The sequence below is a fragment of the Felis catus genome, chromosome D1 (genome assembly GCF_018350175.1).
Source record: "Felis catus isolate Fca126 chromosome D1, F.catus_Fca126_mat1.0, whole genome shotgun sequence".
In the NCBI taxonomy this organism is placed as follows: Eukaryota; Metazoa; Chordata; class Mammalia; order Carnivora; family Felidae; genus Felis; species Felis catus.
Window position 1 is genome coordinate 75,489,384 of NC_058377.1, and position 24,082 is coordinate 75,513,465.

Genomic DNA, 24,082 nt, shown 5'->3' on the forward strand with positions numbered 1-24,082 from the left:
CTGTTGGCCATGAGGCCAAGTCACAGAGTGCTAGTTAAACTGGGTAAAGAGTCTGCATTTCATTTTATAGATAACAGGAAGCCACTGGGTTGGGGCGGGGGGCAGTCTTGAGCAAGAGAGAAACTTGATTTAACTGACAGTTAAAAAAATAATAACTTCTTATCTCCTCTCTGGAGAATAAGACTATTAAGAGGCTTTTGTAGTCCCCCGGATGACAGTGGCTTGAACCAAGGTGTGGAGCTGACATGTTGATGGGCCACTTCAGGAGGTTGAGCCAAGGGGACCGAATAGATGGCCTGTCTGGAGTAAGGGAGAGGAATCCCAGATACTGCTGGGTTTCGGGCGTGAGCAGCGGTAAATGGCGCTATTTATTGAGACGAGGGAGCCTGAGAGAGGAACACGTGTGCACTGTGACTCTTCAGAAGAGGCTGTAGAAAGCATTCCTCCAGCTCAGCCACGGAACTTGTTTCATAGAGCATCTCACTGCATATACGATTCCAAGGAGCATGTGTTGAGAAACCCTGGGTTGTGTCACTAAGCTGTGCTAGCCTGAGGCACCCATTTCCATGGTAAGTGTTTGTTTTCTTAAAAGAACCAGATGTCCCAGTCAGGACGCCCATCTCCCAGTTAAAAAAAAAAAAAAAAAAAAAAAAAAACCCTACTACTAATAAATGCTTTACCTAAATAGCAGCCAAACTTACTTAAGGCAGGTTTTTATATCCACTTATTCCAGAGTGATTCCTCCCATCCTGGCCCCCTGACTCTGCACTGTGGTGACACGGACTGGGCTTCAGAGTTGCTCGGTGTCCTCACTCCTCCTTTGTCTGGCCCAGACTGGGTTACTTCTGCAGACAACTGGTCTCATCCATTATATACTGATACTTTATCATTTTACTTCCAGAGGACAATCTTATTCTCAAATTCTAGGGGTCTAACATCTCCTGCTTACACTCTGGCTGTAGATTTAAGACTGGTATTAGGGCATCACTGGCTTAGTTCTGCTGTATTTCTATCCCAGATTCTGTCTCTGATAATCACGATCCCAAGGGTAATGGTTTGGGCCTTTGATCATCAGTGTCAAATGTTGATGGAAGCCCCAAACGCCAGGTTTGTTTTAGTCCTCTGTTAGAACTCTGCCAGATACAAATATGCCTAAACACTGTACCTCATGGGGTAGCAAATATTAAAACTTGGCAGCTTTTCCATGAAATTTGTTTAAGAAAGGACTCATGGAAACTGGCAAAGGAAATTCGAGATGCTGGCATGAGGGAATCAGAGCGACTCCTCGATGATGGCCAAATGCAGGCTCACGTTTACCTCCTCTCTTCTCGTTAATCTGTGTGAGGCTGAGAACTTGATCCACGTTCTACCTCATGAAATTCCTCACCAGTCCCAGAGTCCAGGAGAGGAGCATACTTCCCAAGACTCGCTTCCTTCTTCCTCTGTGTCTGCCTTACATATTATCAATATTTAGCTGTTTAGGAAAAATCCAGACAGTTGATTTTCTTTTTTTTTTCCTGCCGTCTCTCCTGTCTCTTCCTTTACTTTCAGAGTCTAGTGACACCAACGTTGTTTTTCCCGCCTCAGATCACTGCATTAGGGTTCCAGGGAACGTGTGTTGAGAAACACAGGTTGGTACAGGTTGAACCTGGTATACGGTGTGTGGATACAAGAAAGATAAATATTTCTCCTTTCACAAGACAGTAAATGAGCTTACCTTTTGATGAAGCCCAATCAAGATTCTCCATTACACCAACTTACGGTCCAAAATCTAGAATATAACAAGCTCATAAGACTTTAAATGAACATTTCTATATCACTGAGAGCAAATATTCCCAAGACCAGCAAAACTTGTACACATCTGTACCCTTGTTTTGGGTCAACATTTTATGACACGTTTTCCGAAAAGCACCCTGGTAAAAGAAGCATGTGAGATGGAAGCATCTAGATGCTCTGGGAAAGTTGTCAAGTTTGTTTACGTGTCCAGGATCCTGCGCTTCAGTGTTTTTTTTTGCGGGAAGAAGGCGGCCTCATGTCACAGGTAGTAGAAAAGATACTTGGTCTTGAGAAAAACGAAAAAAAAAAAAAAAGAAATCAAATGTTCTTAGATAATCTTGATAGCAATTGCTTCACATTGGAATGTCACCAAATCAGAAAAGCCAGACTCGGAAGGAAGGCTGCCCATTACGGGAAAAGTGGGCAGAGGGCAACCCAGGCGCGTCCCCGTTGTCACAGACTCCCGTTAGTGATGTGCGTGTCTAACGTATCTTCTCTCCCCTCACTCATCTCTCCCACTTTTTTCTTTCCTGTCATGCAGTGCATCATCCAAGGACTCCTCTCAAAGCAAAATCATCCGCTTCACTCTGGGTCAGAAAAAGATCTCTAGGTTAGACTTTCTCTGTGTCCTGCAAAGCATGGTTTCAACCCAACTCATTGATCGCTTTGTTCTGGCTAAGTTTCCTTTTGGTCCCTCTGCCCGTTTCATGTTTGCAGTTTGAGAAAACCAAACATGCTTTGGCTAATGACCCAATGTGGGAGAGTTTGGAGAGTGCCTGTGGGGCCGTTGAAAGGGGGAATGTGTGTGTGGCTGGCGTTAAGGTGTATATAAATGTTTCAAATCAATGCATTTCATTGATTTGGGCTTTCATTGCTTCGTATCAAAATCTTTTCTGATTTAGGGAGAGGTAAGTTTCTAGGTGGTTTTTGTGGTGGTTTTATGATGAGTTTGGCTCCCTGCTCTGGCCTGGCCCTGATCCCACGTCATCTGCACCTCCTTTATGTGTGTCGTGCTTTTTATCGTTGCTGTTATTGCTAAAATTACTAATGCGGGTTTGGTTTCTCTTGAGTTCTAAAGCACCCAAAGCATGAATCCAATTGGTCGGAGGAGACAAAGCAGCAAGGTGGCTGTGTCTCCTTTTCGTTTCCGGATGCTCTTTGTACCTTGGAGAGGTTGCCTCAGTTACCTAAAAATAAAAGTTAGTCTTGCTCACTAACTAATTCTCCTGACACAGAGTTTGACATTTACTGCATACTGTAAGGACCGATTCCAGGGTATGGAAAATGCCAGTCACATCTTTGGGATCTACTCTTCTTTTAAAGGCAGCAAGAGCTGACATTTATTGAATGCTTGTTATGCATCAGTTTGAATGCCTTATTTAATCCTCACTTTAGTTTTCATCCTTTAGTTTTCATGCTTTAGTTTTCACTTTAGTTTTAGTTTTATCCCCATTTTACAGATAAGAAAACTAAAGTCTAGGAAGTTAGTTAAGTTACTCAAGATGATACAGAAAATGGAAAAGCTAGGACTTGAGCCCAGTTGACCTAACTCCAGAACCCTCGCTTTAACCACTGTGTTTACACTCTTTCTCTCTTCCTCCCCCTTGAATTCTGGTATTTATGGGGTTGTCAAGGCTGCTTTTAAAAAATCTTACGTTTCAGCTGTTACTCTTGGCCTTTTGCCTCACTTTGCCCTTTGTAGCATCCTAATAGAACCTGATGCTGGTTCATTATTTTCATTGAATTCTCATTTAAAGCTAAAGGGATATCCACACTACACTTTTTTTTTTTCCAATGTTTATATTTGAGAGAGACAGAGTGCAAGTGGGGGAGGGACAGGGAGAGAGGGAGACACAGAATCCTAAGCAGGCTCCAGGCTCCGAGCTGTCGGCACAGAGCCCGACGCGGGGCTCGGACCCACAGACCGCGAGATCGTGACCTGAGCTGAAGTTGGACGCTCAACCGACTGAGCCACCAGGCGCGCCCCCACGCCACACTACATTTCTATCTGTATTCGTGTAACAAATACATACTGAATGTCTACTTGCTGCCCCACTCTGTCAAGTTCTCAGTGCCTTTTTCTAGCCAGAGTTTACTTTTTCTTTTCTAAAAAGTTAGACATAGGGAGACCCAACTCAGGATCTGCCTGGCTGTTGGGGAGAAGCCACGGGGCCATTGCTTCTCTGTAGAACAAGTCCATATGTTACCCAGACTTGGTTCTGGGAGACAAGAGGGAACCGACGTTCATCAGTGCTTTTCATAATCATGTGCCTTTGTCAGTTTGGGCTGCTACAACAAATCACCATAAACTGGCTGACTTAAACTATTTCCCTTATAGTTCTGGAGGCTAGGAAGTCCAAGATCAGGGTGCCCGCACAGTCAGATTGTAATGAGGGCCCTGTTCCTGGTTTCTGGATGGCCATGTTCTTGCTGTGTCCTCACACGGAGAGCAGAGAGAGAGGAAGGAAGCCCTCTCCATTCTCTTCTTACAAGGCACCGAGCCCATCATGAGGTCTTCAGCCACATGAAGTCCCTCCCATAAGCCCCATTTCCAGATACCATCACGTGGGGATTAGGGTGAGGACACCTGAATTTGGCCAGGGTGGGGCTGGAGGACTTAAACGTGCAGTTCATGACTCCATGCTAGAGTGCCTCCTTTCCCTGAAAAATCACACCAGGCCACCCTCAGACACCCCCTGCACTGGCAAACTGGGTTCCCAGTTTTTGAGCGTCAACCTAAATAGAGACGTAAACTGAGGTGAGCTCAAATTACCAAACTCAAATCGAGTTTATTTGGGAATAGCAGAGGAATTGCAGCTTGGGAAATGCAGCCATAGCAAGAAACCGGTGAGTCTGTTGAGGGTTCGGGGTGTGCTGTATTGATGGGCCAGGAGTGCAAGAAGGGGAGATCTAGCCAGAGTCCAAGTGGTAAATTCATTGGCTTGAGGATAGAGAGGGATTCTAGGCAGATATTCATTGGTCAGGAGATAGGTTTCTGTCTTCTGTAAGTCAGGCGTTTATGGGAAATGCGATTTTCAGTTTTTAAACTTGGGTCTTCTGAGGGCACCTGTGTGGGATTCTCCATTTCCCATTCTCCGGTTCCATTGCAAATTGAAATTCTTTCACAGATAAAAGGAAAGGAAGTTAAGTGAGCTTGGAGGGAACCTGAAGTCTGGTGTTTGTTCCCACGATGTACTCAGTTCTAGAAGATAAGCAGGAGCTGGCTGGGAAAATATTTAATTGGAAGCACATGCCCATCCCGAGTGTGAGTGGTTATCAGTCCCAGATGATGGAAGGAGGCAGTGGGAAGAGCGGAAGAACCGAAGGAAGAGGCCATGTCTGCTCCTGACCCCAGGGTGTGCTGGGCACAGGGCTTCCAAGTTGACTGAAAGCCAAGGTCTGGCTTTCTTTCAGGGTCACATCCCTCACCTAGGGTTTCTTTTGGATGCATCTTTGTCTCTGATGAGGCCAGTGAAAGGATGTTCTTTCATTATTTGCCTAATACTCCTCCTTGCCTTCCCTAACCCCCCTCCATTTCCCATCCCCAGCCTTGAGCACAATTCTGATAAGCATTTTAGCTAATCCGAGCATCACCAAACATAGCTGTAAAATTAGTTGTCAAAAGAAACCACCTTACCCCTGCTGGCTAAGCAAGACAACTCTCCCAGAGCTTTGGAAATAGAGTTCAAGTGCAAACTTTGAACACCTGCCAGAGTCAAACACCTTGGATAAGTACCAGGGATACTGAACAGGGTAGGAAGCCTCTCCGTTGAATCTGGATGCTTATAGAGGGAATCCATACAGGGATGAAGGATTTTCATGAATTTCTGCCTTCGACTACAATTATCGTCCTTTGGCAACCCTGGTGAGCCCTGGGTTTGCAGGTGTGTTCTATCTGTGGAGGTAGAGAGGTACGTGGCTGGGAGTGCAGCTAGTCAAACCTAGTGAAAGCCCATCTTCATCACTTACCACGTATCCTGGGCAAATTCTTTCTTCTCCAGGAGCCTGTGTTTGCTTACCAGCAAAACGGGGTAGTGCTGCCTCACACATGATACATGGGTTAAATGAAGTCATTTCCAGTCCTTTGATATCTGGTCTATACACCATAACTAGCAGATACAGTGAGGTTGGTGTTTGGGGTTGATCTGGGCCAGGGAGGGCCACCAGACCACCTGTCTCCAGCAAAACCCCACAGAGTTGATCACATGACCATCTCGTGGAGAGGAAGCAGTGGGACTGTTACTTCTGTCCTCTTTGTCCAGCTGCTGAAAAGCAGAGGCCATGGAGATGAGAGATTCAACATTTAATAACCTCCTCTGGCAGAAAGCATCTCCCATCACAATGCCTGCCACCTGAGGTCCCAAGCATGTGCACACAAGCTGCCATTCCCCCTGGGAGGGCCATCTTCTCCCGGCCTTTGAAGTGGTTTTGCAGGGGAAAAACAGCTTTCCTCCCATCAGCACACACAGCGCGTGGAGCCGGGATGTACTCCGAGGTCATGTGCCGAGAATGACAATTTACCACCCTGCCTGCTCGGCTCTGCACATGTTGGAGAAATTGACCACGGCTTCAATAGCAGCAGGATTTCTCTTCTGCCTCTCTTTTATGCCACTTCCCTTAAACTTATTCTTTTGATACGACGTGTATGTTTCAAAGAACCCATCTGTGTCCTCTGTCATTTCGTAACTACGTTTGGAACAGGGAATGGTCTTGAGAAGTGGAGTTGTGCTTGCACAGAGCCTTGGAACTCTTCTGGCACCATAAATGATACAGGTTGACTTGATGGGCTCCCCTCTCCCTGCTTTTCTTCACTGAGGCAGGTACCTTGGGCAGCGTCTGTTTTACCCATGGCTGTTCCACATGAGCGAGACCCACCTCTGCTGCAGAGGATCCTAAAGTACAGACAGCAGCTGTTTCCAGGCCGAGACTTGATAGAAGTTCCCGTGATGCATCAGGATGTTAACAGTTATGAACTGGAGAACGTGAGCTGGAGAGCCTGAGGTCTGCGTTACCGTGAACTAGAAGATACTGCTCCCAGCCTCCCTAATTTATGACTCATTTGCTGGAGAGCAGGAAAAAGTCCAGATTCATACTGCAACGTACAAGGGCCTCTCTATTCTGGCCCTGCCCGCTTCAGCCTCCTTTCCTCCCAGTCTGTCCCCCACTCCCCAGAACACACCAGACCCTCCTTCCTCTGCACTTTTTTTAATAGGCTTCCCTCTGCCGGAGACCTCTGCCTCTCTCCATGACTCTGTACCTTCTTGTTCTCCACTCACATTTCCATTCCACATGCCACCTTGCTCTGGGGTCACGTCTATCTGGAACCTTCCCTGACCATCCCACCAACCTCCAAGGTTATCATTTTCCTTCTTTGAATTACTTCCGACCTTTGTATATTCTTTTATCAATACATGGGTAATTTAGATGTTTTCTAGGATCAGTCAGCCTTACCTTAAGATCTAGATGAGATCGGACTAGAACCCTGTCTTTGTTTGGACTGCCACAGTGAAATACCACAGACTCAGTGGCTGATACACAACAGAAATTTGTCACTCACATTTCTGGAAGCTGGACGTCCAAGATCAGGATGCCAGCCTTGCCAGGTTCTGGTGAGTGCTGACTTCCAGGTTGCAGACTGCTGACTTCTCACTCCATCCCTACCTGGGGCCAGCCAGCATTCTGGACTGTCTTTTATAAGGTCATTAATTTCATTCATGAGGGCTCTGTGTAATGACCTGATCACCTCCCAAAGTCCCCCACGTTCTAACACCACCACACTAGACATTAGGATTTCAACATCTGAATGTGAAGGGGGCATAAACATTCACACCGTGGAAAACTCTTCTTCAACCTGCAGAAAGTCATGCCCCAATGATTGCTCATGTACCTTAGGTCCTCAAGGTCAGCATTGTCTTTGAAGTGAAACATTTGAAATCCTATACTTATAATTCAGCCTGAATCAATTTGGTAGATTGACTCACAATCAAAGAATATTTTGGTTCCCTCATGGGTGGATCCAAAGAAGCCTTTTTTCTTACTTCCTACCCACCACACATTCATGGCCTTTGTGTCTCAGGCAGACTTTGTTGAAAATTTCAGAGGGATGGAGGGGGCTTGCTTTGGAGCAAGCAACTACTCAAGCCCATTCACAACTCGCATTGTAAAGCATTGTGTTGTCATAGACACCCACTGAAACTTGGAAGAAATTACTTGGTCTCCACCCTGTCTTCCCATTTGGTCAAGTTCAGGTTGCTGAGCTGACTACAGTGTAAAAGTGATGGGGGTAGAAGATGACATGAGTTGGCTTGAACTTTGTGGTGGCCCTTGCTAAGTATGTGCCAACCATTCTTTTCCTTGTCAGCTGCCCTCAAAGCCTTCAAGAAGTCCTTCTTGAAGTCCTAGAAAACTTGGTTCAACCCTGTAGCCGCTTGATGGCTATGCCACTCTCATCCAAGGTGTACCTCTAGGTCCTGACCCAGTGAAGGGAATCTGATGATGACGACCCAGGAGAGACCAGAACTAGCTTATTGATCCAAGACCAGGAATGTTTCACTGTGGGGAATGGGGCCTACAGATGGCTCAGAGATGCCCTAAGTAGAAGGTCTTAGTCACAGATCTTCCTCTTCTGGAATGTTCCTCCATAGAGCAGTTCCTCTTCTGGAATGTTTCTTAGGGAAATAAGTACCATCTGCCAACGCCTGGCTTACCTCTTTGAAAATGTAGATCTCTGTCTTGTGTGTGTTGATTTTTATCTGCTTTCTTCTGATACTTTCATCTAGATCCATCAATTTCCTTCATTATTTTGTCTGATTCTTTTTTGTACCAAAGCATGTTTCCTTTATGACAATGCCCAACTCATTTATAAGTTTATGCTCAACAGAGAGGATGAGAAGGGGAAACTAACATGAATTGAATACTCACAACAGGCCCGACATTAAGCCCCATTTCAAACGAACAACTATCCCATTGGATAGTTTATTATTATTCCAAAGTTATCTGATCTGGAACATGAATCTTGGAGAAATGACAAGACTGGTCCAGTGTTCTATGTGTGGAAAAAGTCCTTATTTTATCCATTACTCCATGCTGCCTCACAGAGGACCAGATTGCCTACCCAATTCAAGGTTGTATCCATCCCATCCTATGCTTTGATCGATCTTATTTCCATAGAGGCCCTGGAGAGCCCTGAGTTGGGGCAGTGGGAGCTCTGCAGCAACTCCAAAAGGAAGCCTGTTTTCCCTTCTTGTTGCTTTTTGCTTACCTACTTCTTGCAAGTTCCCTACTGAAGTAGAATGCTGTGGCCTGTTACCCTGTACCACAGAATACTATTGCTGTGACATCATCTTGAAAGAAGTCTATAATTCTTTCCCAGGCCTGTCTGTGGGCATTAAGGTTCCTGCGGACTATAGCTGGGTTAAAGGAGTCCAGCCCAGAGGACCCCATGTCTGTATCTGCAGAAGCTCTGCCATTGGCTCTGAGTACTCAGCTAACACTGACCTGGAGGGCTCTCGGGATGCCATTTGTATTAAAGGCAGAACCAAGAGGTACCAAAATCCCCTTGCTGGGCCTCCTTGTTCAGTTGTGCTGGCCACATCTGGTATCCAAATATAGATGCTGGCTTTATACCCCACTCTTTGCCTGTCTATGTGGGGTGAATCTTTTCTCCAAAACAAGATGGGGTAAAAGGGGCAAATCGTCCTAGTGCAGTGGAAAGTGCACTTCCCTCTGCCTCTTGTTAGGGGAGAGAACTCAGCCCCTTCCTTCCCTCCTAGCTCCCCGTCAGGGAATTGGGCCACCTTCTTAACTGTATAAATTTTACAGTCTTCTCTCACCAGCTCATGTTCTCTGTTTATTCTACAACCATCTTTCTTGCTCAGCCAGCAAGAAAAAAGTTTAAAGTGATCGCCTGCTTATATCTAAAATGCTTCCAGACTGCAGACTTCTTTGGCGCTTACAGATTTGCAATGGGGAGAGAAAGTTGAAAGCTTTATGGGTTGAAAATTCAGACTTCTCACTAGATCTTTTGCTAGTCAGTGGAGGTTCCAGTGGCTTTTAAACAGCTAAGTGGGTTTTAGCTGAAAGATATAACTAAAGATTTCATTATTTGTTTCTCTTTCCGTTTTTAACGATTAGAAACAGCCTGCTTAGTACTCTCTGACCCAAAATTCTGAGGGAGTCTTACCCTTAACTCTTTGGGGAGGAGGCCGTAAGATCTGTAGACATATTACAAAAATGTCCACTAACTTTATTTCCCAAACCACTCTAAATGAGGTACTTTACTTAAGAGAAGGTGTTTGTTTGTCCTTAGGTTAATAGATTCCTGCTTATTCTACAGAAAGAACGTATGATTTTTTTCTGTCTGCTGTGCAGAGAAGCTGGGCTTCAGTCTCTAAATAATACCTACAGGGACATGTTGTCAGGTGTTGAGGGAGAATGTATGTCTGAACACATGTTTTCATCCAGGCCGTAAGTTTTCTCGTTGCAGTTGTATTGGGTCCTGAGTGCTAACGGTTCTCTATTATAAATTACGTCATTTTCTTGATACTGCAACCCTGGATTATGACGTTATGATTAATACGGATTATGGCCATATTAATACCTACTAGAAGAGATGCGCGCAGAAGGTAAAAAAAGTTTAAAGTCTTAGTAGGCCCTTATGTTCCACACTTGATAGAATTAGAGTTGACATGGTTTGGCCCTATTGAAAAATAAATTACTCATTCAAGAGAAAAAGGAAGATAAAGTTCGTATTTTTTAATCAGCAAACATATTCATTTACTTTTCCTTCAGAATTTCTCTTTGCTCAAAGGAAAACTCATGTTTTGCTGTTGGACTTTGCTGGGGTCATTAGTAGCCTAGATGTTTGTGGTAGTTCCATTGAATTTTTTGACTGGCAAATCTCCACAGACCCAATGTCTTGAATGGTTTCCTCTACCTCCTGCATGGTTGCAGTTCCTTCTTCTGAGACACTGCTGTTCTCCTGAGACTGAATCCATTTTCCTGTTGCTTTTGCATTTTAGGCTTCCAGGTCCTACTGCAAGGGTATCCACTGCAGGCAGTGAAGCCAAAACACGTGGAGGGTCAGCCACTGCCAACAACCGACGCAGCCAGAGCTTTAACAACTATGACAAGTCCAAACCGGTCACCTCCCCACTTCCACCACCACTGCCAAGCAGCCACGAGAAAGGTAAGTCAACTTCTTGAGGGTCCTTTCTGGCATTTTCCTGTATACAGATCCGGTTCCTTTGGGTGAGTTTGCTAGGGTTGGGAACAAGGTTGCACATAGCATGGGCCATAGGACATACTTGGCTGGCAGGAACTTTGTTAGCAGAGGCGTTAATAAAGTGGTGGAAATAGGTTCATGGTTGCCAGAAGGAATTAGGAGTATTTGTTTCAATAGGGGTCCGGAAGACACCTGGCTACAGAGAGAAGCAATATAGCATTTACAACTTGAAAGTAAACTGTCACAGAACGTGCTCTGTATGGTAGATGGTTTTCCAGAAATGCAAGGTTCTCGGAGTGTGCGTTTTGTGACCTGATAAGCTTTCTACCCGTTAAAAGTGATATGAGGGAAGTTAAGAACAAGGGAATTTTCACCCTTTGAAAAAGGCAGAAATGTGGGTTGTGTAAATGAATATCTTGGCTACATATGAGGAATATGCAACATTATTCTTAGTGTTCCGATGATGTAACTTTTACCAAAAGAGGATATGACTTTTTGCTCTACATAGCCCTGAGATCTTAGGATGGGGGAAGAGGTGAGTAGTTGTGTGGGGGCTATTGCACAGAAGATGGTGAAACAAACATTTGCTTGCTTCGGTCTGTGTCTCGTGAGACCTTGGAGAAACTGAGCTTAGAAGATTGTACAGTCAGAAGCAGAGCCCTCCTTCATTCCTCCCAGGCTAAGTCGTCTAGACTTCTTGGTGGGGGTGATGTGCCCAGATCTCTTGGAAGCATTTTCTATGGTAGGAGTTGTCCTAGATGTGCCCCTCAACTCCCTCGAGACTCAGGAGAGCTGCCTCCCACTCTGAAAGTGTTCCAGGAGCCTGGGCAGCCCTCCCACTGTGAACGAGATCCGAGGCTCCTGGACCTACCCTCTAGCCCGGGATGGTTTCATTTAGTGGAGCTTGGTTTCTGCCCTACCCTCAGCTAGCATACTTGAGAAAATAGGAAGGGAGGTTTGGTATGGCTGACCTATATATGGCAGAAAGTTTTGCATCAGGGCATTGGAAACTCTGCAGCCAGCAGTGGGAGGTCTCAACCAGTCAAGTTCTTTGTGATCCAGCCCTTGGCTCCTGCCTTAAGAAAGTCATTTGTCATCGTCTTCCCTCTTTCCACCCCCTTCCCCTCCCCTCCTTTTCTCCTCTTCAACCGTAGCCAAACATGTTCCTTTCAAAAGTATGGTCTTCTTAAAAGTGTGTTTAAGAGGCACCTGGGTGGCTCAGTTGGTTAAGTGTCAGACTCTTGATTTTGGCTCAGGTCATGATCCCAGGGTTGTGGGATCGAGCCCCATGTTGGGCTCTGCACCAAGTATGGAGCCTGCTAAAAATTCTGTTTCTCTCTCTGCCCCTCGTCTCCCCTCGCATGTGCGCATGCACTCTCTCTCTCTCTCTAAATAAAAAAATTAATAAAAATAAGTATCATTTGCCAGGGACTTTGATTTTCACTGTGTTACTTGGTCTTCACAAACATTCTGTGTGGTAAATATCATTAACCCAATTTTACAGATAAAAGAACTGAGGCTAATTGGGATTTAGTAACTTGCCCTCTCTGGTAATTGAGCACTGGAATTCGGATCAAGGTTTGAGTCCTGGGTTTGAACTCGGGCTCTGTCCTGTCTCCTGGGAGGATCGAGCGAGGTAGTAAGTGTGAGAATATCTTGTGAGCTGGGACTCACAAAATCCCCTAAGGATTCCCTCCCAGAATGATAAAAATAACTGACCGGGGCTCCAGGTGCATGGGAGAGTGCATTTATGATCCCTCTCCTAGCCTGGAGAGCTTAGGTCAAGCAGGCTTCGGCAGACCTGGGTAGTTTTTATTCTAATACTTTTCCCACCATCCTGAGGTAAAGGGACAGCACAATTGTACCTAAAGAGGCTTTTGTATTTCCTCCTCCTTTCTCACAGTCCCTGTGTCCTCTGTTGAATCTGACCTTGACGGCAGCCTATGAGGTAGCCAGCTCCATGCGTCATGGATCATGTGGTGGGAGAAGTGGCTCCCCCACCTGGCCATCGGGAGGCACAGCAGGTTTTTGGGTGCTCAGGGTAGCATCCCTCATCTTGACAGGTCCTGGAGAGGTGCACACTAGTGAGCAGATACGTTGTAGCTCAGTGTGGTGGGTGCTGTAGTTGAGGTATGGACTGCTTTCAGATGAGTTAAAGTCCACGATATAATCTCATGACCTATCCTTCTCGAAGCTGTCTTATGAGTCGGACAGGCCCTGATCGCATTGCATGCTGGCATTTTCTCTCAGGTAACCCATTTCGTAGGCTTGTACATGTGACCCATTGGACCAGGGATTCTTCTAGGAGTTGATCTGATCCCACCAGAAAGGGGAACAAGAAATTCACTACTCTTCCAACATATGACAAAAATATTTCAACACTTAGTCTTGATTTTTTAAAAGGATAAAAAGGAATAAAAGGAAATTATAACAAGCAGCTTTTCCAAAGCCCCAGAGCACTTAATCCTTTGTGAGGAAATAACTGAAAGATTCCTCCGAAAATCACGTCCAAAGAAGCGAATGCCTTCCTGCCATCATCGCTGAATTTTGTTCTGGTCAACTGAGATGTGAAACAGAAGAAGAATAGATATGTAAAATACTTCACAGCGGGGGGGGGGAAAAAGTCTAGGGACAAACACACACACACACACACACACACACACTGTATTGGCTTAGTCCATGAGGTGACCAAGTGCACAGTGGGTGTGTAAATCCCAGGAATTTGTGAGGTTTGGAGGAAAGTCTACAAATCCTTAGCCTATAGGAAAAGCTGCTAGTTGGGCAGTTTTCACTAGCGTGGTTAGGTTCCTCTTTGGCTTCCCCCACTCACTCCTGCAGGGGGCAGCAGTGAGGCACCTTGCCTGGCCCGCAGGATGCTGGGAGCAGGTTCCCCTGCGGATCTGTTGGGGGATGGCCTGGAATACGGCAGCTCCTCGCTTCCTCCCTTGGCCCTACGGCTCCAGACCAGAATCACAGCTTTTCAGGAAGAGGAAAGAGCTGTCATTTTCAACATTGGTGACATTATCTTTTCCTTCCATCCCCTCACTTACATCCTCTGGGTGGGTTAGCACTGCCAGAAATCAAATACATTTCTAAAGTATTTGGTCCATCCTATGAATTTGAAATATTTACTATTCCTAAACTAAAGTCTGTGCAAATGGAAGATGGTCTCTCCTGAATAATATGGTTTTCTTCATTTTAGAGAAAGTGTATGTTTATTATATTTTTGTGATAAAAATCGTCATGTAAAAAATTTTTAAACAGCATAAATTTATTGAAAGAGAACCCTGCATAACCCCTGCTCTCAGAATTAGCTCCTGTTTATCACTCATATTCTTCTGTATTTTCTTTATGCATATACTATCACATTTTGATAAATTTTTCCTACTGTTTAATATTTGCCAAGTACTGTTCTAAGGGCTTTGTAAGTAATAATTTAATTGTTACAGGAACTCTGTACACAGACACTCTGACATACATTGTATATGACTTAAAATCTTGTAAATAAAATCAACCAATCATGGACAACCTTTTTATAGTTTATTCTCTCTTTATAATAGTTGCATAGGACTCCATCGCATAAATTCACCTTAATATTCCTAACTACTTTCATTTTGGTTGCTTCCAATTCTTTTTTTTTTAATTAAAAAAAACTTTTTAATGTTTGTTTATTCTTAGAGCACGGGCAGGGGAGGCGCAGAGAGAGGGAGATACAGAATCAGAAGTAGGCTCCAGGCTCTGAGCTGTCAGCACAGAGCCCGACGTGGGGCTCGAACTCACGAACTGTGAGATCATGACCTGAGCTAAAGTTAGACGCTTAACCGGCTGAGCCACCCCTAATTCTTTGATATTATAAATAGTACTGAAATTAACATCCTCATGTCTTTTTTGCACGTGTATACCATTTCATTTAAGGGTATACACATTTTGCAGGTGTTTTAACGTTGCCAGATTTTGCTTCCAAAAGGTTATACCTACGTCTGTTCCCATCAGCAACGTGTGAGAGGTCAGTTTCCCTACGCACTTGTTTTCATTCTCTTGGACAAAAAATACTGCCTTTGAAATGAGGTGGGTTACAGTAAGCTGAAATAACAAGATCCTTTGCTAACAACTGGCCCTTTTAACTGCCGCCTTGCTATGAGTTATGACTAGTGACATGGACAGACTTTGGCATGTACAGAAAGCACTTGGGTTTGAGATCAAGCTGTCTGCCAACCAGTGTGGCCTCACTCAAGATGCTTAATTTCTCGGGGTGCCTGGGTGGCTCAATCGGTTGGGCATCCGACTTCCGCGCAGGCCATGATCTCACCGTCTGTGGGTTCAAGCCCCTCATCGGGCTCTGTGCTGACAGCTCGGAGCCTGGAGCCTGATTCGGATTCTGTGTCTGCCTCTCTCTCTCTGACCCTCCCCGCCCGAGCTCTGTCTCTGTCTCAAAAATAAATAAACAGGGGCGCCTGGGTGGCGCAGTCGGTTAAGCGTCCGACTTCAACCAGGTCACGATCTCGCGGTCCGTGAGTTCGAGCTCCGCATCAGGCTCTGGGCTGATGTCTCAGAGCCTAGAGCCTGTTTCTGGTTCTGTGTCTCCCTCTCTCTCTGCCCCTCCCCCGTTCATGCTCTGTCTCTCTCTGTCCCAAAAATAAATAAAAAAACGTTGAAAAAAAATTTTTTTTTAAATAAATAAATAAACATTAAAAAAATTTTTTTAAAAAAATGCTTAATTTCTCTGGGCCTCGGTTTCTCCTTCTGTAAAGTGAGTCTGAGGTCATCCCTCCCTAAGCCACTGTGAGGTATGAATGCTTGTTTTCCCTGGCCCCTTGGCCTTGTCTAATGGGAGCCCTATAAGTGCTTTCTCATAGGTTCCCTCCCCTGGTCTTCATCCTATGTCATTTTCTCCCTCTTGTTCACTCTCTGCTGTCATGAGTAGAAAAGAAGAGCCAGACAGGGGTGGAGACAGAGTTTTATAGCCTTCAGCACTATGTCTTGTCTGAGTAACACTGGAGCCATTGATTTAGAATCTCTGTAAACTTGTCACTTTATGGTTGGCAAAGTAAGTTATTTATCTGAGTTAATGATTGGGAGAGAGAACTGTGAAGAAGTTGCCCATGGCCTGCCATTAACCAGGATCCTGGCATAAAATTACAGGTTACATGGGATTAATTCAGTGGTCCACATCACACAGAAAAGCATACGGTTGGGTGTGCCCGTTTCAGGTTGTTTCTTTCATTTGTTCATCTTGTCACTGCTTATGTCCAGCCTTGGGCTTGTCATCATGACTGAAGGGACTGAGACACAGATTCAGAGTTTCCAGGGCTCACAACCCCAGGGGCGGGGGGTGCTCACAAGTCCTGTAAGAGAGATTCCTTCAAAGCCATGAGGAAAAAGAGGGGCTTAGTCAGGAAGGCTCCAGGAGGACTTCCGAGGAGTGATAGCATGTGCAGTGATTTCTAGCTCCAGATTTTCACGGAAAGAGACCGGGAGGCTGGGAAGGAGTGACTCATCCCACTGTTTGGGTCCAGGTGTTAATCCAACAGGACATCTGCTGGGGTCACTGTGTTAATAAACTTTTGTCCTATGGAAGACCTGTAGAGGGAAATGTCTACAAGATCATTTCAGCGGTGGGGTGAGGCCTCCCTTGGCCATCAGGAGACCCCAGCAGTTGCAGGGCAGTCCTGGACCAGGGAGAGCTCACATGCCTGTCCATGCTCCGTCCTCTCTGGTTGGGAAGCAACCGTGAGGTCGCCTTGACCCTCTGAGCAGAAGCCTTAATTGTCTGAGGGCTAAAAAAAAAAAAAAAAAAAAAAAAAAGCCAGTTTAAAGATTTGAACTGAGGAGGTATCGCTGAATTTAAAGGAGTCTCAGGGGGGATCATCTGGAAATGGAATCAGTGAACTGTTAGATCAGCTGTTGAGGCTGGGCAAGCAGGATGAATTAAAAGTGACCAGCGAAAAGCGACCTCACACCTGGCACTGGGAGGAAAAAAAAGCCTAGCAAGTATTTGAGAAGCTGCGCCAGTCTCTTGGGCCAGAATATAGTTATCTTGGCGGGAGTTTGGGGGAAAGTAGGGGAAGGTTTAGAGCCTGCAAATGAACAGAGAAAGACTTTACACTGAAGCAGACAATTGAGTTTGAGCTCTGGCCTTCCAATACTTCCCAGAAGTGTGGCTTTTGGGGCAAGTGTAGTGCTCACCGGGGCATCTGCTCAGGATCCCCCTTAGGACCACCATGAACCCCACATGGCACTGTCCTCCTCAGGATGTAGACAGGAATCACAGGTTGCTGGCAGGGAAAGTGTTTCTCTCCCACAGGCATGGTCCTGTACCAGGGGTTTGCTGCATAGCCACCCAGATGCTGTCGCTGCCTCCTCCCACCTATGGGACCACTCAGGTGTGAGGCTACAAGACTCCCACAGGGCAGGTGCAAGAGTCACTCTAGCATAAAGGCCACATGCTCCGTGGGAGCCAAGATCTCTCGTAAATACACAGTATGCCCAACTAACTTCTACGGTTCCTGCAAGGATGAGGTCTGATTAGTAGTCACAGTACTTAGAGAAACCTAAAATGATGGTGTCCCCCAAGAGGTGTTTATACTCCATTTATAGCTCTTCTCAGTCCAGATGTGGTTTAACTACCAAGGGTCATTTTTACCAGGAGCAGTGTTGCTTAGTAACATAGCTGGCATTCTATCTTTATCAAGTTTCCAGGGGAACAGAGTTACAAGGTAAACTGAAGGTTAAATTCTCATGCAGAAGGGGAAGAGATTTTGTCAATCCTTCTCCCACAGTAGGTCAGCTTACCTCTCAGAGATCCAGTTGATTCATCTGTGGAGTGGCATCAGTCTGCCCTAGTCCAAATGATGGTAGAAAGTCAGATGTGAAGGATTCTCTTTTTTTGCATAGCACAATTCACGTTTTGTCTTTGTTGTCTCTACCGATTGCAGACATCGCTATGAAGTATTATGACTTCTTGTTTCCTGATAGCTGGAGCTTATTGACCTTGTGGGTTTCGTTGCATGGTGTGAAAAAATTGCTGAGCTCTGAGTGTTCGAAACGTGGTAGAGTCCGTTCATTTGCTGTCTGTTAATGGTGCCCTTTCACAAGCAGGGCAGGTGGAGGTCAACCGCTCTTTGGCAAACGCAGGTTTCATTGTTTTAGTTTGTATTTCACACCAGTTTCCTTTTGTTCTAAACAAAGGATTGACATTGTCTAACTGAATAGATGAAAAGTCCTAAACACGTGGTACCAGTCTCCCAAATAACACCTTAAACACTAATATTGTTCCACTCTGACACAGTGTATGTAAATTGCCCATATGCAAATCCAAGAAGGGACAGCGTGGTAGGTCTCTGTTAAGTCTAAAGGGCGCAGCTCAAGTCCCATGATCTGGTGGGACAGTACACTCAAGACTCTGAAGTGTTGTCTCTCAGGGCGTGATTAATGGATCGTGGACACCAGCATCCTTTGAGGTAATTGCTAGAAACCCAAATCCCGAGGCTTTGCAAACCTAGTCCTTCTAAGTCAGATTTCTGAATGAGCCTGGAAATCCATGTTTTCTACCCCTGATACTCTTACAGCAGTGAAGTTTGAGAACCCCTCTCCTAGGGAGGACTTCTGGGTCACCTTTGAAAGGGCATGCCGCCCTCCAGCTGCCCTTCCATTCCCAGCAGCCTCTTTGTAGCGTGTTGTTGTAGGGAATAGAGATAACGTAGTGAGACACCCAGACTAATGCCTGGCGTGCAGCAGGAGCCCAGTAAATGGGAAACCATTCAAATTTGCATATATGTTTTGCTGTACATATATTTAAACTTACTCTCAGCGCCCGTAACTTATACTGTGTGAACTTACCTCCTTGTTTGGGTCTTCATACCTTCTTTTGGCTCCGTTCCATTGCCTCACTAATCTGTAGTGGAATTCTTATTGTAATTAAAAAAAAAAAATCTTCAGTATTCCCTTGTGTCAGCTGAGCTAATAGAAAACAAAGGAAAAGGATTTTGATCCCATACTTAGCCTAGAAATATGAAAAAGGGAGCATCACTGTGGGGGTCTCGGTACGGTAGCAGAGGTAGTGTGCTGCAAAGAAGTGTTTTGGGGGGGAAGTCAGCCCACCCTTTCTCCGATTGGAGAATCATCTTCTGGTTCTTTCCCTACTTGGCGCTCGAAGAGCTTGATGTTACTTTACCAGGGCACTGCCCTATTCAGAGGGAAGGATGAACACTAGTAAAGCTTCCTAGCCAAACTCCATCCTAGCTGCTGTTCTTAGCTGGAGCATCAAATTAAAGTCAGACTTGAAGGTGAAAGAAATCGTTTCTGGTAGAGTCTCTCTGGCAACCTTTGGGAGCCATTTTCTTGATCTGTGTAATTCAGAAGGGCCTTCAGAGAAGGTGCATCAGTCCTTCTAATGTGGGAAATTAATAACCTTTAATGCTAAAGCCATCCTTTTTCACGGAGAAGACGACAGATATAACCATGTTTGCTTTCCTCTAAATATGGATGTGTTTCGAAGCCAACGTGTGAGCTTATGGCTCTCTGCTGTGTGTCCTGTTTCTAAAATACAATAAACCTGGCCTGTTGTAACAGGAAGAATGAGTAAAGGAGAGAGAAAAATAAATCATTTCAGGAGATGAAGTATCTATTTGATTAGCTTGTGTCAGGAATGGAAGATGGCTCGTTGATGTGCTTCTGATCTTCAGATGATAAATCTCCGCATTTCTTTTGCTTCCATCTGCTATGTGGCAAGCGTCACACAGACGTGAATTCAATTTAATTTCAAGGATCATTGGTAGGGGAAAGTATTTATGTTTCTTGGTGCTCTCATCGTCATTTTTATCCAGGTCTCATCTGCAGCCAGGGCCTTGCTGTCATTCCTTTAAATGTTCTTTTTAAATATTTAAGTATTTGACAAAGTTGATGAGCACGAGGAGGTAAATACAGTTTGGGATAAATGCGCTTAACTTTTCTCTGGGCGCAAGTGGCCCGTGTTCACGACACACAGAAGGAACACTGTGCTGATCAAACGGACAAGAACAGAAGGCCGGTCAAAACGAGGGGAGAGCTCCTGAACAATAAACTCGGCAGCTGGCGTAGCAACTCGACAGGGAGTCGCTTGTGCATGCGTGCGTGGCTTCTCTCTGTGTTGAGGACTTGGCATTCTGGGGCTTAAATGAACCTCATGGATAAAATGCCCATTTCTGCACCATAGCCTGCCTTCACAATTCTGCCAGTGTGTGTTTCGTTAGGATTCCAACACGTAGCACATATGCTAGGGAACCTGTCTTCCCCTGATGAGAATGACGAATGAGGGGGTCACCTGGAGAACGTTTGTTTCCAAGACAGCGGTCCCCATGCAGCCATGTCGTGGTAGGCGTGACGCACAGGCCATCTGCAGGCATCGTGCCATGTTAGTGGTCATGCTGCAGAGTGGTTTATGCCAAGGCACCGTGGTCACAGTTTACGTGCTTAGTGTCCCAGGAGCTCCTGTCATGAATCTTTAGCTGCAGTCACGTTGACTCGTGCGGTGAGCAAGGCTGTCGGAACTTTGTGGATAGACACAAGCTGCTGCTGGAAATCCGCAGCCTGGCCTGCTTGCCTTGTGAGAACAAAGGTAAATAAGGAAGGCCCCTCAACACCTAATGCTCGCTTTGCCGTTTTCAAAATGAGAGAAGCACGGCATTTTTATGAAATATGAAATGGAGGTGGGAATCGGTGACTTGTAATAACTCACGTGGGTAAAGCAGTTTTACAAAAAAAGCTTGCCTCAGGGCGGTCCAGACACTGAGTCTCTGCTGCCCCCTACTGCCCAGGTTCTGTATTGTGTCTCCGGGTAGAGCCTGGGTGTCCTGCCTGGCGCTCTCAGGGCACTCTGGGAGGATAATGACTTGAGATTGTCTAGGTGTTTTCTTCCGGACAAGGCCTCCCCACATTTGCTTCCTCATTTGAGAGAACGCGTGCGAATGGAAGAAAAGCCACGTTCTGGACGCGACCAGGCTCATGCGGCACGGTCAGGAGCTGACAGCAGGCCCAAGCTAAACTCATCTTCGCAGGGCCGTCCGCCCCCTTCAGCAGCCACCAGCTGGTGGATTTAAGAATCCAATTTAGCCCTAAGAATAAGGATCTATGAAGGCACTGGTTGATTTTTGCTACAGGAAAAGTTCTGCTAGATCTGGCTGTATTTTTACTCATGCCGACCCGACTGTACAGTGTGGAGTACATGAGTCTCCCTTCTTTTATGCACTCATGTACTTGAAACTCAGTTCAGCACATTATTGGGTGCCCTCTAGATATCCAGCCTCATGCTAAATACTCAAAAGCGAAAAAGTCGATAATGTCATCTTTGCCCTCGTGGAACTTGGGGTCTGGTGGAAGAGACCAATATCAAACCACGAATAATCTCATGACATTTTGTGTCAACTGCTTTTTTTTCCCAAAGACTAATAACATACGTTCCTCTCCACCAAGTCCTGTGTTAAGTGCTTTTAAGAAGACGATAAGATGCTAAGAGGGAGAATAAAGGAGAGATGAAGCCAATTCTGTGCGTTTAGGTAGAGCCTCATTGGGGTGACACCCAGAGAAGTCTGCAGGGGTCTACTTTGCACAGAGCAGCCACTCTCATCCAGAGTTTAGAAATAAAGGATGTTTTAGTAAACAGTTTTGTGAAGAGAGGTCATTTTCCTTTTAGAAATGAAAGTCTAAGGGTGCCTGGGTGGCTCAGTCGGTTAAGCGTTTGACTTCGGCTCAGGTCATGATCTTGCGATTCATGGGTTCGTGCCCCACGTCGGGCTCTGTGCTGACAGCTCAGAGCCTGGAGCCTGTTTTGGATTCTGTGTCTCCCTCTCTCTCTGCTCCTCCCCCACTCATGCTCTGTGTCTCTCTCAAAAAATAATAAAGAAACCTAAAAACAATTTATGGGGCACCTGGGTGGCTGGTGGGTCAAGCGTCTGACTTCGGCTCAGGTCATGGTCTCAAATCTCATGGGTTTGAGCCCCATGTGGGGCTCTGTGCTAACATCTCAGATCCTGGAGCCTACTTCAGGTTCTGTCTCTCTCTCTCTCTCTCTCTCTCTCTCTCTCTCTCTGTGCCCCTCCCCTGTTTGTGCTTGCTTGCTCTTTCTCTCAAAAACACTAAAAAATAAAAATAAACAATAAAAAAATAAATGAAAGTCTATATCTTGGGCCATCTATTTTTTCTCTCTCTGGTCACAGGAGAAGTAAAAAAAATCACAGGGACTCAAACTTTTGGTGCAAAATTTCAAAAAGAACTTATTCACATTTTTCTTCTCACAGTTGAACAGAGGCTCATCATGGGAGTAGAGAGTTTCCTGACCTCATAGAAACAGAAACAGAGGCTAGATCGTCCCTCACCGACGTTACTAAAGGTGGGGTTTCCTGTATTAGCAAATGGACTGGGATAGATATTCTCTAAAATCCCTGGCCGATACAGGATTTGATTATCTTAGGCAAAGGGTAGAGTTGGTATGATTTTAGAGGTGATATGGTTCTGAAAAGGCCTAATAATGACACGTATCCATCATGGTTGATCAGCGTTCACAAAGGCTCGCCTTTGGGTTGGTTCCTTTGAAGGTATTCATTCCTTCCAAAACAACATCTTATTCTGGGTGGTGCTGCTTCCATTCTGGGGTTCGTTTCTGTGCTGAACAAAAGAAGTTGCGTTTTATGTAGGCAATGGCCTGTGTACAGTTTATGATGACTTCTTTCCCTCCATTCACACAGTTGGGAAAGATCTCTCCTGTAACTTCAGATAAGTTGTCTAGAACTCGCAAAGCTCATACTGTGAGGCCATCAAAGAGGCCACAGGCCAGGATCTCTACCATGTAAAAGAAGTAATGGCTACTGAGTGAGAAGTTGTTCAGGGGTAGTTTCGATCATTTAACACTTGGATTCATTTCCTTGTCCTCTTCTCAGAAGAGCCAGATACAAATATCTTCCGGGAGAGTTATTTAAATAAATAAATATATATGTGTGTGTGTGTGTGTGTGTGTGTGTGTGTGTGTGTGTGTGTATTTAATGCACATGCTGTAGAGGGCAGCATTCATTAAGGAAAGTCAGAGGATAGCCCGCCAGAAAGAGGAATTATTTAGACCTTTTAGGGAAGAAACTGGGCCCCGTTTGTAAAGATTTCTATGCACCAGAGACACTCATACTGTCCTGTTGCTCATTTATGGACAAGGCTCTGGCCCTTCAGTAATAATATTCTTTAGGGCGCCAGGATCACCCTATCTCCTATGAAATTTATCTGGTCTGGAGTCTATACCAGTGAGCACCTGTGCGGGAGAGTGACTTTTCCACAGAGGATGTATATGCTAGGGTGCAGATTCTGACCCTGATGGCTGATGCCAAGCTTGTGTTCTTTTAGCCATGTTCTGAGCCTTTGCAGTCTCCAGCCCTCCAATGAGAAACAGTGACTATTTGGGGCTCCCAGGTGACTCAGTTAAGCATCTGACTCTTGACTTCAGCTCAAGTCATGAGTTCGAGCCCTGCATTGGGCTCTGTGCCAACAGTGCAGAGCCTGCTTGGGAGTCTCTCTGTCCCTCTCTCTCTGCCCCTCCCCCACTCACACCATCTCCCACTCTTTCTCAAAATAAACTTAAAAAAATTACAAAAAAAGAAAAAAGACATAGTGACTGTTTGCCATGGAACTGCTTCAATCCTGTTACTGCCCAGCAAATCATAAATATTAGTGAAACTTGTGGGGGCTAACCTTTTTCTGCATCCTCCCGTCCTGAGAAAGTTGGAGAAGCAAGTTGTGACTTGTTGGTTGACCCCTATCTCCCCAGGCCCTAAAAAGTAGGGCTTCGAATAATAGCCATGTATACGCCAGCCTACAGGTTGATGGGACGGCTCTGCTGAGGCGTGCCAGGCTTGGCTGATCTCACTTGGACTCGCTCATGCATCTGGGGTCGTCTGGGCGTCCACTGGATGCTGGCTAATCTGTACTGCCCTCATCAGAGATGCTCCCCTTTCTCCCCCTGGTCTTTGGTCCTCCAACGGGCCAGTCCAGGCTGTCCTCGTGGTGGATGAGTTCCAAGACGGGCTAAGAGCACAGCCCTGTGAGGCCTAAACCCTGGAAAGGAAT

The 24,082-nt window shown here is 45.5% G+C and overlaps 1 protein-coding gene and 1 long non-coding RNA gene across 17 annotated transcripts in view; one reads left to right on the forward strand and one right to left on the reverse strand.

Moving 5' to 3' along the window:
• Positions 1 to 24,082, forward strand: part of NAV2 (neuron navigator 2) — a 742,802-nt gene that overhangs the window by 516,727 nt on the left and 201,993 nt on the right. For 14 of the 16 annotated variants that reach the window (XM_023239646.2, XM_045039059.1, XM_019812168.3 and 11 more), the window contains 2 exons: positions 2,318 to 2,386; positions 10,797 to 10,963. In XM_023239646.2, coding sequence (XP_023095414.2) covers positions 2,318 to 2,386; positions 10,797 to 10,963 — 236 coding nt within the window. The remainder of the gene's footprint in view (positions 1 to 2,317; positions 2,387 to 10,796; positions 10,964 to 24,082) is intronic. The other 2 variants (XM_019812176.3, XM_019812178.3) reach the window with 1 other exon arrangement.
• Positions 4,546 to 6,670, reverse strand: LOC123380534. The gene is made up of 2 exons (XR_006586440.1): positions 5,746 to 6,670; positions 4,546 to 4,895 (listed from the first exon to the last, which is right to left on the reverse strand). It is a non-coding gene; the product is annotated as an uncharacterized LOC123380534 (long non-coding RNA).